This window comes from Castor canadensis, chromosome 7 (assembly GCF_047511655.1).
Source record: "Castor canadensis chromosome 7, mCasCan1.hap1v2, whole genome shotgun sequence".
NCBI lineage: Eukaryota > Metazoa > Chordata > Mammalia > Rodentia > Castoridae > Castor > Castor canadensis.
The window spans coordinates 155,716,078-155,729,588 of NC_133392.1; the positions used below are offsets into that span (position 1 = coordinate 155,716,078).

Here is a 13,511-nt window from a genome sequence, read left to right on the forward strand (position 1 = left end):
ACTACAATTCCCTGAAGTGACATTTGCTAGGGAAAGCCAAGGCTACTATAGCTGAGAGTGTTTCCAAACCAAGCGCCCTAAACCTACCAGTACAATGACCCTGCAGGGAGAAGGGAGAGTGGATGCCAAAACCTCTGTCCCTCCTCGTCCCAGTGACCAGCAAGCCAACTCTCTCTCCTTCAGCAACTACTGTTAGGAACAGGGAAGATGCTCCTCCCTCATCCTCATCAGAGATGGGGCCAAGCCATGCTGATCATGTAAGCCTGACACAAGAACAGCGGAAATTAAAAAAGCGAAGTTTAAATCCACAAAGGGGCTTCTCTTCCCCAGACACCATTCAAACCTTGCAAGTCTCTGCCCAGAAAAGGTCCTGCCAGAACTTACCCTACTGGGATTCAACTCGGAAATGGATAATTACCAACTGAAGCAGCATTTTAGAGGATAATGGAGATGGGTGATTAGCTTTAGTGATTCCAGGCTTAAGTACAGGGTAAACTTTTGTGGTTCACTTTAGAGAAAGAAGGGTAGGATAGCCTCTCATAGTTCTGAACGTCCAAAATTCTTAAAACTGTAACCTAAATTAGGGGTGCATTATGCCAACAGATATTCATCTTCTTCATGCCCCTGTCCACATACCACCCTATCAGAGGCATCTGACATCTGACATCTGACATCTGTTTAAAACTGAATCCATTCCATACCAGCCCTGGTGAGCTTCATCCACATGTTCCCTGCTTTATTTCTCCCTTGGTCCTTGCCACCTGACATACCATGTACTTCACCTTTCCACATACTTCACTTTTCCACGTGTTCACTGCCTGACTCCCCTCATTGGAACTAAAGCTCTGTGAGGTCAGGATTTTGTCTGTTCTGTTCTCAGCAAATCCCCCAGGGGGAGAACAGGGTATAGCACAAGGAGGATACTTATTCTTGGGTGAACTGATTAATCAGTTGAGCCTTTTCTTAATAAAAAAAGGCAAAAATATAGTAACTGCACAAAACAGTTTCCTCTCAAAAGAAGTATTACTTGGTCCATGTGTGTGTGTGTGTGTGTCTCTCCTCTTTCTCTCTCTCCCCTACTCAGGGATTTATTAAAATTAAACAGATTAGATAGAGCTCCTGATACTAAAACTGCTCAGCAAAGCCTGCGGTAGGGAAGTGCCGAGCAAACACCAGAGACATTTGTCTCTAAATTGCTCTAAATACCTTCTGCAAATGAAATTCTAACCCAGCTGCGTTTGAGAGAAAATGAGGACTAACTGGTCATTGTCGGTGGAAGAGAAGATCAGACAGTTATAATATTGCACAATATACTGGGCTAAGGATCTCTCGGCAACCATAGATTTTGTCTCAGGTTACCCCGGGTAATCAGCTCAGCTTTTAGGCTCAGCTTTCCCCAGCTTCAATACTTTGATGAGAGAGCTGAAATCCCCAAGCTTTTATGATTAATTACTCCCCATAGGTACACATATTTCAAGGAAAAACTCTTTTATGGCATGGTGCTTGCAGAGTGGAGAGGCCAGCCAACACACTCCAAATTTTAATAGTCTTCTAATGATGGGGTGTGCATGATGCAGCCAGCAGGCACGCAGCGCCCCTCACCAACTCTGACGTGGGAGCCTGGTCTTGGGGTGGCGAAGCAGCTGCCTGTGAATGAAATGTTTGGGCTTACTGTGCCCAAACACTGTGAGTGTGACCCTGGGAATGACTGGGCGAGAGACCAGAAAATGGTCCTGCAGCACCACTTCCATGGGATATCACAAAGCAGCCCTAGGAAATGCCACCAAAACATTCTATTGTCTACTTTAGCCAAAACTGACTGAGACACCAGAATTCTGAGGCCAACATTCCAGCTTTTAAAGAAAAAAAAAAAGAGCTGTGCTTTTGGGAGAAGGAGACACTTTTCTCCCTTCATGTTACATAAAAGCCTTTAAACACATTCCTAGATTTCTAGAAAATTAAATGCTCAAAAAATAAAAGGTCCAGTTTCTTTTTTGGTTTAACTGGTTGTTTTCATTTCAAAAAAGAAGAAAAACATCCTAAATTCCAACAGAACCAGAATATATTCTGTCTGCTTCAGAAAATACTGAATTTGTCAGGATCCACTTTATCCTTGCTTACAGAAATACCATAAAGCCAATAATTTACCACTTCTATCCCTAAATCAGACTTACCCCACGCTTGACCTAACCTGACCTTGTTTATTTATCTCATTTCCCTTGCCTTTCACTCCTTTCTTCCTCATTCTTTACTGAAGCAGCCAGTCTCCTCACCTAAAGCAGGTCATTCTGCAGCCAGGGTCAGTGACAGAACAGATGAGAAAGCAGAAGTCCTCCACAGTCCTATTCAATGGGCCACTTTTGCTACTGAACACTGCCTTTGCCATGATGCCCTTCACCTTATATGTAGAGCTTAATTAGCCCAACTGTGTAATCCTTTGGCTCCATTGTTAGGAAAGCAACCTGCATTCCCCTCGAGGAATCACCTCAGTCCCGTTTCCCATACCTACAAAAGTGGACAGCCTATAGGGGATCCTTGACATACTGAGAACCTGCCTCCTGCACTATGATTTCACAGGCTACTCTGCACTGGCCGTAGGATAGGAACCCGTACCTTTCTTCTTAAGAAACGCTCTCCTGGTTGCAAGTGGGCTCTGGCGGACCCGGGAATTCTGTAGAAACTTCACTGCTGTGGCAATCTGGTGAAGGACATAGAACAGAGAAGAGTAAACTTCAATAATCAGAATTTCAAGATGAAAAATTCTACAAATTCCCAGGACCACAGACACAAGTACACTGTTGCAATCAGATGTCTAACTACCTATTTCTTAAATTCAAAGAGTAGGTCATTTTCCCTGTTTTCACTAGGAAGACAGAAGGCAATATAATCTGAGTCAATCAAATGTAATCTCCTCAGCCTAGTTTTGCAGATCTGCAATGAACCTTTCCTGTCTCCCCTGTGTGAGCTGCCTCTGTGTGTGTGTGTGTGTGTGTGTGTGTGTGTGTGTGTGTGTGAGTATGTGTGAGTGTGTGAGATGTGTGATATGTTGGGGTCAAACCCAGGGCCTTATACATCCTAGGCAAGTGCTCACCACTAAGCTACATCCCCAGTCCTTGGTTTTTCAGAACACAGTCTCACTATGTAGTCCAGGCTGGCCTCAAACTTGAGATCCTCCAGGTTCTGCGCCTGGTGCCCAAGCTGCTTCTTCAGCCATGCTCATCCAGTTACTACCCTTGTAAACATCCTCCTTTTGGAAGGCCTCCCTTTCCTGCCTCTTACCTATCTACACATCACACACACACACACACACACACACACACAGAAGCACAGCCCTTTTATAGCCTGTTCTGACTCCTTGGAGTCTTCCCTAAATAAGTAAACCATCTCTGATCTCTTTATTCTCTTAAATTCTTCAATGCTGTAGTGTGTACCATATAATTGAAGATATAATTATACCGTCTTCTCATGTTCGGGCTGCTTCCCTACTATACTTCAAGCAACCAAGGGGAAGAGAATATGCTCCCTATACGGTAGAGACTGAGCACATACGAACTGAGGGGGATTGTATAAGAGATGATACTGCTGTGTGAACAGCAGTCAGTCACACTGGTCCTTCCTATGCAGTGGAGATGAATTCTGAAGAGCCTTCAGAGGCCAAAGTTTGGGGTTCCCTGGCTAAAAGCTGACAGATTGACAGATCATCTACCTACCTCTGGTAATAAATATTATTTAATGAAATTTTTATATCTACCAATCAGCTGAGTAGAGGATGGAAGGGAAACTGCTGAAGGCATTAACCTCCACATCACTTAGCACACACAAAGCATGTGTTTACACGTTGCCTGTCTGCTCTCCAGAGCAGACACTGGTCCTAGGAGTGGGAAGCAACAACTTGACCCAGGTAGAAAAGAGGTCGTCCTGAATGGCTGGCAGTATTCACTTCAACAAAACCAAAAGAATAACATGGCCTCTTGTTACAGGGTAGGCCAACAGGCCCTGTAGTTCACTTGTAAGTTGTTAAAAGAAAGCATTTCCCAGGGGCCAGACACAAGCAAGCTTTCTATGGTCCTTAAACTAAGAGCCATAGTTATACCAAGATTCAAACAAAGTGCTGTAACTATAAGTGAAACTGAAGTTACAAATTTTGTATAAATTAATCCTGACATCAGACAAGAGTCCAAGGGAACAAAAGATATAACTCAAATCAGAAAGAAAAATCAAGCCAGGGAAATGCTCGTATCCTTCTATAACTCTAGACTTACCCTAGCCTTCTCCCTAAAGGGTAAACTCAATGTCCTGAACTTCCAGATCTGGGCCCATCACCCATTAAGACACACTGGTGTTTCTTAAGAGCCAAGCCCAACCCCTGTGGGTTATGATCTGTCCCCAGCACTGCAAACAGCACTGACCACCATCAGTGACTACAGTAATAACCAACCAGTTCTGGACTTAAAAAAAAAAAAGGCAATGCAGGAGCTTCTAGAACTCCAGAACTGCATACTAATCCCTTAGCCCCTCAACTAGATTGCCTCAGGTTACACGGAAATCAAGAAAAATCTAACAAACATCTACAATACTGATGTGCTTTAATGAAGTGAGGTAAGAGGAAGGAAAGAAATAACAACTAAAAAAAAGGACTGGTGGTTCATGTCTATACTCCTAGCTTCTTGGGAGACAGAAATCAGAATGATTGCAATTTGAAGTCAGCCCAGACAAATAGCTCAAGAAACCCTATTTCAAAAATACCCAAACCTAAAAAGGGCTGGTGGAGTGGCTCAAGTGATAAAGCATCTATCTAATAAGTGTGAGGCCCAGAATTCAAACCCCAGCACCGAAAAAGCGAGACAGAGGAAAAGGGAGATTGGGTGAAGTGGTACATATCTATAATCCCAGCTATTCCAGAGACTGAATCAGGCAGGGGAATCTCAAGTTCCAGAGCAGCCTGGGCAGAAAGGTAGAGTCTGTCTCAAAAATAAAAAATAAAAACAAAGGGCTGAAGGAATAGCTTGCACAGCAGAGCACTTGCTTAGCATGTGCAAGGCCCTGGGTTCAATCCCCAGTACCAAAAAAGAAAGACAGGGAAAGGAGGGAGGGAGGGAGGAAGGGAGGAAGGGAGGAAGGAAGGAAGGAAGGGTAAATAGAGGAGGGAAAGAAAAGGGAGAAAGCAGCAGTAGGAAAAGAGGAGATAAAACAGAAGTGGTGGGGAGGAAAGAAAGGGGAAGAATGGAGGAAATAAAAAGAGATTTGTGCTCTGTAAAGTGAAGGACAGGTACACATCACAGGCCCCATGGGGTCAACACCAATCTGCACCACTCTGATGGCTCAGGGATAATTGTTCTTCACCTGGAGGAAAAATACACCTTCAACACACAGGAAAATGATGGTATCTGTATCATGCAGCAGTCTCTGCGGCTGTGATATGTGTACCAGGTGTCAGAGGAAATGTGGATGAACGAGACTTGGGCAGGAGATGTGAACAGCACAGTTTCTATCACTCACCCAGAGGGAACAGAAACCTTCCCTGCATCCTTCCAAAATTTCCCATGACAGAAAGAAAACACAATCCCACCACTAAAATGCCCAGGTTTCACCTTGCTTTTTTAATATAGTCCTTGGTATATGCATTTCTGGTCAGAGAGCAAAGTTCTGATGGGTTTAATGGTGCACTCAATGCAGTGCTTGGCGCATTCCATCAATTTTTTTTTTTAAAAATTGCATCTCTTATTTCTTTAAATACATTAATCAGCCTAGTGTAGGCAAAACGGATCCATCGGACAATGCAATAAACATGAATTATCATCTATCCAACACGCATAATGGCTTAAAAATACATAATAGCAGGTGTAGTTTAAATGATTAGTTATTACACCTGTGGTGGGTCTGATTCAATTGGGAAAAATCATCTTTAATAGGTTAAAAGGTTTAGATCACCATGCTTTCTTTAAAGTGGCTGCAGAGAGGGAATGATGGAGTGCTCTGTCATTAGTAATTCATTTAAGAAAAACGTGGGGGATATAGCAAAGAACAGCATAAACGAGTGAATCCAATTTAAACATCAGGTAACGTAGAAAACACCTTTTAAAAAAGCAAGACAAATGAATTTGGAAGGGAGATGAAATTGACATATTTATTTTAACGGGAATTTGACAAAGTCCCGGCACACTTCAAACTTGCAAAAATATGAACAATTTCTTTTAAAGTTTCCATTCACTAATTTCAAGTCATATAAAATAATACTGCTGAACACCTACATAAAGTGTGTTTGGGGCTTGTTTATGTTCCTCTTGATCTCTGTCTGAAAATGTAGGTGACAGGCAAATCGCATATTTAACAGCACTGATATCACTACCACAGATGCAAAAATATAAAGCACCCAAACTAATAGCCCCAACATAATGTGCTAAAAAAAAAAAAAAAGACACCCAGATAAGCAGCTACATGTAAGTGTAAACACAGGAAAATCTCTCTCCTCCTTTCACTAATTACCTTCAGCTACTCTTCACTCTGCTCCTCCTTTCCTACAAGACACTGGCACTACAACTGGCGGGGGGGGGGGGGGGGGGGGGGGGGGATGAGTCCAATCAAGAATTTTATAGCCCTGTGATTCATACGTCAATTGTAAAAGATTTCCCAAAACTCCGTACCCATAATGCAAAGATCTTTACCCACTGAATAACTGATAGGGTGCTCCATTTGGACCTTTCATCTGCCTATTGTCGGACACTTTTCATTAACTTCATGAAGCAATTCAAGTGACTTTCCTCTGAGGAAGTCCAACATACACAACCCGCTTTTGTTGAATCAATGATGGGTGCCTGCAGCCTGTCCTGTGTTATCGTTTGATTTTCTAATTAGAAGATGAATGTGACTATTCATGGGTTATATTTGTGCCGAACTAAATTACATAAATTCAGGCCAAATCTTCCGCCTCAATGTCAAAGATGTAAAACGGAGACAGGAACTTTACTGCGTGTACTGTGGGAGTGCAGCAAGCCAGGGAGAAATCTGTCGCTCAGTCACTTGCTGTGGGGCCCACAATAAATACGGAATTGGCTTCTCCTTTCCCCACTCTTGCACTGACTGAGTTCTAAATGAATGTACCATGAATTACCAGTAGCCAGTTTAATAAAAATAAAGATGAACTCAGAAAAAAACCCAGAAGTTTCTCATTACTCCCAATCCTCCAGGACCTATCAGCTATCTTCCTCCTCCCCGCCAAAGCAAAGCAGAACAACCCTGCCACCACCAATGACACAATTTTAGGAAACTTTGGTAATTTTCACTGTTTATCACTTTAAAGCTGGAGGAAAAACTGAGGTACCAAGGAGAAGAGTAAATTTTTGTCTTTGCTAGAGTCCCTCACAGCAACTCAGAAAAAAAGGAGGAGGAGGTTGGGGGGAGACTTCAGATTGAAAAACACCTTTGGGTCCAAGACAATTGGTCAACTGAAAGAGGCTTGTGTTTGAGACCAGGATTTGTTAGCACATAAATCAATGGAGTATACTAAGTATACTTGGGTTACCTGCTACGAACTATTCGCTGTTAAATGCATTGTATAAGTAATCCCTGATGGAAGAGTCCAGGTTCCTGACAGTCTTCACTGAAGAGGCACTTCCTATGTGTTTCCCATTCTCCTACAAAAGACCTGCACGTTGTAATCTTCAGAGCACACACTTTATTTTCTGCTTGAGGGGGACAGGAAAACAGAGCCTGCCTCATAACGAACCTGGGGTTTGGAGTGAGCCTTAGCACTTTGCACCTGACATGTAAACCTGATGCATTGTCTCCAGGGATACTTATTTGGAATGCCACCAATTCCAGCACTCCTGTGCGCTAAATACGCATCTATCTCCTAAAATGTAAGCATTCATTAGCCGTTTTAAAATATCAAAAATATTCAAAAATTAGTGACACTAACAACCAAAGCCAAGCCCTTTTTAACACAGAGAGATCACAAGGAGAGGGCAAAGGAAAATGATCGATACATAGGCCTAAACCCCATTCCAGTGCTATACCACTTCTGTGTGCTGCTCCGAAGATTAAATTGCCTGTGAAAGTTCCTCCGTTCTGGCTCTAAAGTAGATACCCAGAATCCTGTAACAAGCGTTTAGACCAAAGCCAACTCAAGCTTTAACAAGGACTGACTTTAAAAGCCAGGCAGTGCTGAAGGAGAGAACCTTCTTGAAGCAGAAATGTTACAATTTAGTAAGAAATCAGTACTCTGTCAGGAGTTCTTTGACAAATATGGTCATCGGTGGCACGGGGAAACAGTTGCAAAGCAGCTGTTAATCAGAGAAACACATCGTAGAACGCTGATGCTAGCACTCGTGAAAAAATGCAACGGGCTAATTATGAAGCTATATATCTCGCTAAGGAGGCCGTGTTCCTTGAGATTCCAGGCAGAGTACTCTTGGATCCAGAGTCCTAGGACAACATAATTCTGGTTTTCTGCGCCCAGATTCCTCTCTGATCTACCATTCACAACCCCAGACTCTCTTCTTTCTCAATTCTACACACTCTTTCTAGGCAGGGCACAGGCTAGGGAGGGAAGGAAGCAAGGGCAACCACAAGCCACATTCCAAGATGTTTCAGGAACACATCCAAAAGGTGACAGTCTTAAAACAGAGTAGGAGAAAAATCTATGAGCAAGCAAAAGAAAGGAAATGTTGGAAACGGAACTCTGAGTGTGGCAGGAGGGTAAATGGAACGTCAGTGGAGGACAGCTGCCCGGGGGTAGCTCAAATGAAAAGAATAAGCAGCCACAGTAATAAACAGAAAAAAGGAAAAGAAGAAAGAGAGAGAGAGAGAAACAACTGTGTTTGAAAGCTCAAAGGGAGAAAGGAAGCTTCCAGAAAGCTGCCCTCAGAGCATAAAATTCAACTCAGGGAAAGCAAGGGTCTCAGAGCCAGGTTAAGAAGAGAAAGTTAATATGCAGAGGAAGGCTCGGTCAGCCAAAATCCAATATGATCCTCTGCAAGGACAGGGAGGAACAGGCTCCCCGAAAACACACTGGGGAGGGGGAGGGGCACCACGGCAAGAATGGACGAGGGGAATAACCTTGAGGTGGACAAGCAGCTGAAGCTACGGAAGTACAGAGCCAAAGTGCCCCCTAGCCGGAGCCTGTGGAGGCACAGGCCAGAGGCGGCCGCTCCGCTAACTCGCAAAGCCCAAATTAAGTGTTTTCACTCAGGGAAAATGAAATGTTTTGCAAGATGAAACAGAATGAAAATTGAGGTTTTAGGTAATTACTAGTTGGCATTTACATATCACGGGCTGGTTCAACACCTATTCATTTTCCTCTTTTATTTTCAATTTTTTAAAATGGCTCATTAAAAATGAACAGATGACAGTGACAGGATTTTTTTTGTACTCTTTCCCCTTCTCTGAGGGTTACAAAATCAAGAGGTACTTTTTAGTCCATTTATCTACAATTAGCACACAAGTGTGCACGCACACAGATGTACACACACATAGTTCCATGTACATTAAGTAGGGAGAGGAGAAAAGAAGTTCAAAAATACAGCGAGTGGCCTTTGAGCTGGCCCTGAACCTGGGGAGGAGTGGGCTAGCAAGTGCTCCAGCGCCAAAGGAGTTAAAGGAAACAGCCTCTCTTTCAACTGGAATTTCCTGGTTGTGTCACTGTGTCCTTCCCATTGTTGATTTGGGTTACAACCCTATACTAATTAGGCTTGTGGGCCCTAATTTCCTTTGTTTTACTTTTCTCTGTCCTTTTGTTTTTCACATTAAAGAAATAAAATACCTCTGGTAGAAGTGCACAAGAGTCAACATGATAGAACATAATATATTTTAGGATATATTGTGTAAATCTGTATTTAGGGAATTCTGAAGCATGCATTATTGACCCTAGTCTCTCTTAAAACACATTGATATATGAAGTAAAAGCCTTTATGAAAAGTGGCAACTTCACATGTGCAAAAACTACCTTTCAAAGTGAAATATCTCCGTCATCTAAATTTTTTTCTTGGCCCTAGTTAAAAATATTGCATGAATGGCTTGCCATAATGTCATTGTTTTGTTATTTTATTGAAGTAGTTCTTCCAGAAATGTATGCGGAAATAAAAAGCATCTTAAACCACCACGCACTATTTAATATCAAGTAACGATCTTAGGGACGGAAGGGTGACTTTGGAGAGGTTTTCCTGCCCAGCCAAGACTTTGAGTGCTAACCTGCAAAGCCAGAGAGGCAGAGCTGCAGGCACTGTGCTCAGCTGGAACTCGTGCAGAAGAAGCTAGAGACACTTTCGCTTGCTCTAGAGGAAATGAAAACCCTGGCTTCAGGGTTAAGAAGATCAAAGTTCCTTTTTCAGAAAGGCTGAGAAGGAAGAAGCTTTCCCTCCTTCAGGGAGACAGAAAAGCAAATTTAAATGCCTTGTCCCCATGCGTCCCCACCTGAATTTAGATAGCAGCCCCTCTAATTTTTGATGCAACCAACAAAGCAGTTACCCAAAGAGGAAAAAAGGATGACATTTGCCTTTTCCTTGGCTTTGAAATCCAACTGGCAGCAGATTGTTTGAAGTGCTGTTTAGAGAAGAAACTGTAATAGCCTCCACACTGAAAAGAGGAGGAAAATGCCATTATACACGGATCACGGTAGCAGTGACCTCAGCAGAGAAGGCAAACGAGCTGGCTGTAAGCCGGAGGTGCAGCCAGTGTGCCAGGAACAGAAATAAAAGGTTTATGTGCCAGAGTACAGAGACAAGAGTTGGGTGCTCAGACCCAGGAGGCACCAAGAAAAAAGGAAAGCAGCTCAATTTCTTAACGTGGTATCTTTCAACAGACTGCTCCTTCTTCCACTTTCCCTTGGTTTTATATTTTCAGTATTCCTCTAATTTCCCAGCACTGTTAAAGAGGAAGCAGAGAGCACCCAGGCTTCGTGTTGTAAAATTAATGAAGGTGTCAAGCTGTTGAGTTGAATCACTCCAAAGGAATGTAATGACTCAGTGTCCAAGATGCTTCATAGGAGAACTGTGAGCTCACACAGTGACGGTGGCTGGTGACTCCAACACTAAAAATATGTAGCACACAGGCCCCAGGACCTGCCTAATGATACCTCATTCCTAGGCTCTTTCTCTCTACTGCTAACTGAATCTTATGCCTTCTTTTTTTTTTTTTTTTTTTTTTTGGACCTTATGCCTTCTAAAAGGATTTCTCCACTCAGGACTTTCAGGTGCTCAGCAGATGGAGCAATGATTCAGTTCCCAGTTCTTTTGAAGTCCAAGCCAGACAGAGATTGGCAGAGCTCTCTCTAGTCATGCATGCACGACTGAATTGTGGGATGACTCGGGAGGGGACGAAGAACAGCTCTGTCCTAGAGAGCAGCAGCCTTGAGCATTAAGTCGTCTCTAGGGCTAGACACTGAATAAGTAACTGACTACCAGGTAATGCAGGGATGGGGACTACCCGCCCAAGACCTTGGCACCTTTTGTTCAGATGGCAAGATGGGTTCCTGAATTCCAAGGAAGATAAGCTCTGGACCAAGAAATTCTGTCTAACCCTTGTTTTTTTTTTTTTTGGTAGGGGGGAATTGTTGCTTTTTTGAGACAGAATCTCACTATGTAATCTAGGTTAGCCTCTCAATCCTTCTTCCTCAGCCCCCACTGAGTAACAGGGATTAATTACAGAAATGCACTACCACACCCAGCTAAACTAATACTTTTGAGAAATCGTTAGAATCAGTAACTGGCACTCCAGTCAAATATCCCATAAGCAGGGATACAAAATGTTAAGCAGACTTGAAAACAAAAAAGAACCAGTCATAGCCTAGAAATAGTTCAAATCTAAAAGATAATTTTAAATGGCAAATGTGGGTAGCTAAAGATCACCTTAACATCCACCAGAAGCATAAGAAAATAGACAATTTGGATCTTCTGCTACCACAAAAGCTCCAAGTCCTAGTTCCTGCTATTTTAGATTATTTTATTATTTTTCTTCCCAAGGGAAAAAACTAGAAACATGGGCTCCAAAAGTATGGCTCATAATAGAGTAAGCTAGCAGACCTGAAAACTTTCAAATTGACAGTAAATGGTAAGGATTAGAAGCTGTTACTACAAATGATCAAATGCAATCGGATCCTCTCAGAGGAAAGTCACCCCCCTCACCATGCACACATCTCAGTAGGCATCCCAGTGGACAGGCATGGGTTCTCCACCAGGACAGGATGATCAGCAGAACCAACTCTGGCAGCAAGTGGGGTAACAGACCTCAGAAGTACTTCACATACATATGAAACAAGTTGGTGGCCAGGTTCTATTTTCTAAAAATGGGGTCCCTAACATAGGTCCCATCTCAACAGCAGAGGCTTCGGAAGTTAACTCAGCCGCACAAAGTGTGCAACACAGAGAAGACTCTGATGCCAATGAGGAAAGCATCATTTTTTTTTTTTTTGTCTTTCAGAAGCACTGAAATAAGGACTACGAACTGCTTCTCATACCCACTGTCAAAGTCATACCAGAATACTTCTTTAGCACCAAGGTACAAATTCAGAAAAAAAAAAAAACCCTGTCAATCAAGAGGTATCAGAGTATCAGTTCAGCAGCTCCTCTGATAAACCTCAATTTAGAAATTTTCAGCTCAGCAAGGAAATCCATCACACATATGAAGACTTTTCATGGTTTTAAACCATTCAGCAAACCTTTCACTGAACATCATAAACAGTCCTGTTACTAACAACCACAGCTACCAAGAAACAAACACATACTTTAAAAAACAAATGACTCTGCAAGGGCGTACAGGCACCAAAGCCACCTTAGCCATGAGATTCTGTGTCCTACCAGCAATGGAAGGTGAAAAGGACAGTCTTTATTCCCTAATCTAATGCTCTCACCAATCCTGGTAATCTAGGAGATGCCAAGTGAGCACATAATTTACTTACAACTAATGCAAACTTTACACAGTTCTCACCATTAAGCAAATCACTTCTACCAAGCATCTCCCTCCTCCTCCTTTAAATCGATGGTAACTCATTTCAAATTCCTTCCAGCTCTATGTAGGGAACAGAGAGAAGTTCACTTTTGTTATCCAAAGGATTATCAATTACCATGCTGTTCTGCCACCTTCTTGATTCCCCACACACCATTCATAGGGTGAGATACTTGGAAATTACAAAAATTCCTAAATCTCCTCAATGAGCAGAAGCTTCCTGAATCATTGTACTTTTCTGCTCGTACTCCTTCCCCTCTCTCTTCTTGCCTGTTTAAACACATGGACAAGGAGTTATTAACTTTTACAGGAAAGACAAATAAAATAATGTCGAAGCAAGAACGCAGTGATGTCAGGCTGCAGCTAGCACCACTCATCTGTGGGAATCTGATTAGCCCTGGAGTGGCAGAGCTACCTGGAAAAGTGCTCACAATCAAATAAAAAAATGATACCAAAACATTAACCTGATGGCTAAAAACTCCACATTTAAACAGTTAAAGTAATAAAGGAGCTTTTATTGAGTATTTTTTATATTTCATTATGCCCCAAATTGACGAGGACTCCCGGATACA

The 13,511-nt window shown here is 42.5% G+C and overlaps 1 protein-coding gene across 1 annotated transcript in view; it reads right to left on the bottom strand.

The window, feature by feature from the left end:
* The window catches only part of Pex14 (peroxisomal biogenesis factor 14), a 140,441-nt gene that overhangs the window by 85,003 nt on the left and 41,927 nt on the right, over nucleotides 1-13,511 (bottom strand). The window contains exon 3 of the mRNA XM_020186059.2: nucleotides 2,614-2,698. Coding sequence (XP_020041648.2) covers nucleotides 2,614-2,698 — 85 coding nt within the window. The remainder of the gene's footprint in view (nucleotides 1-2,613; nucleotides 2,699-13,511) is intronic.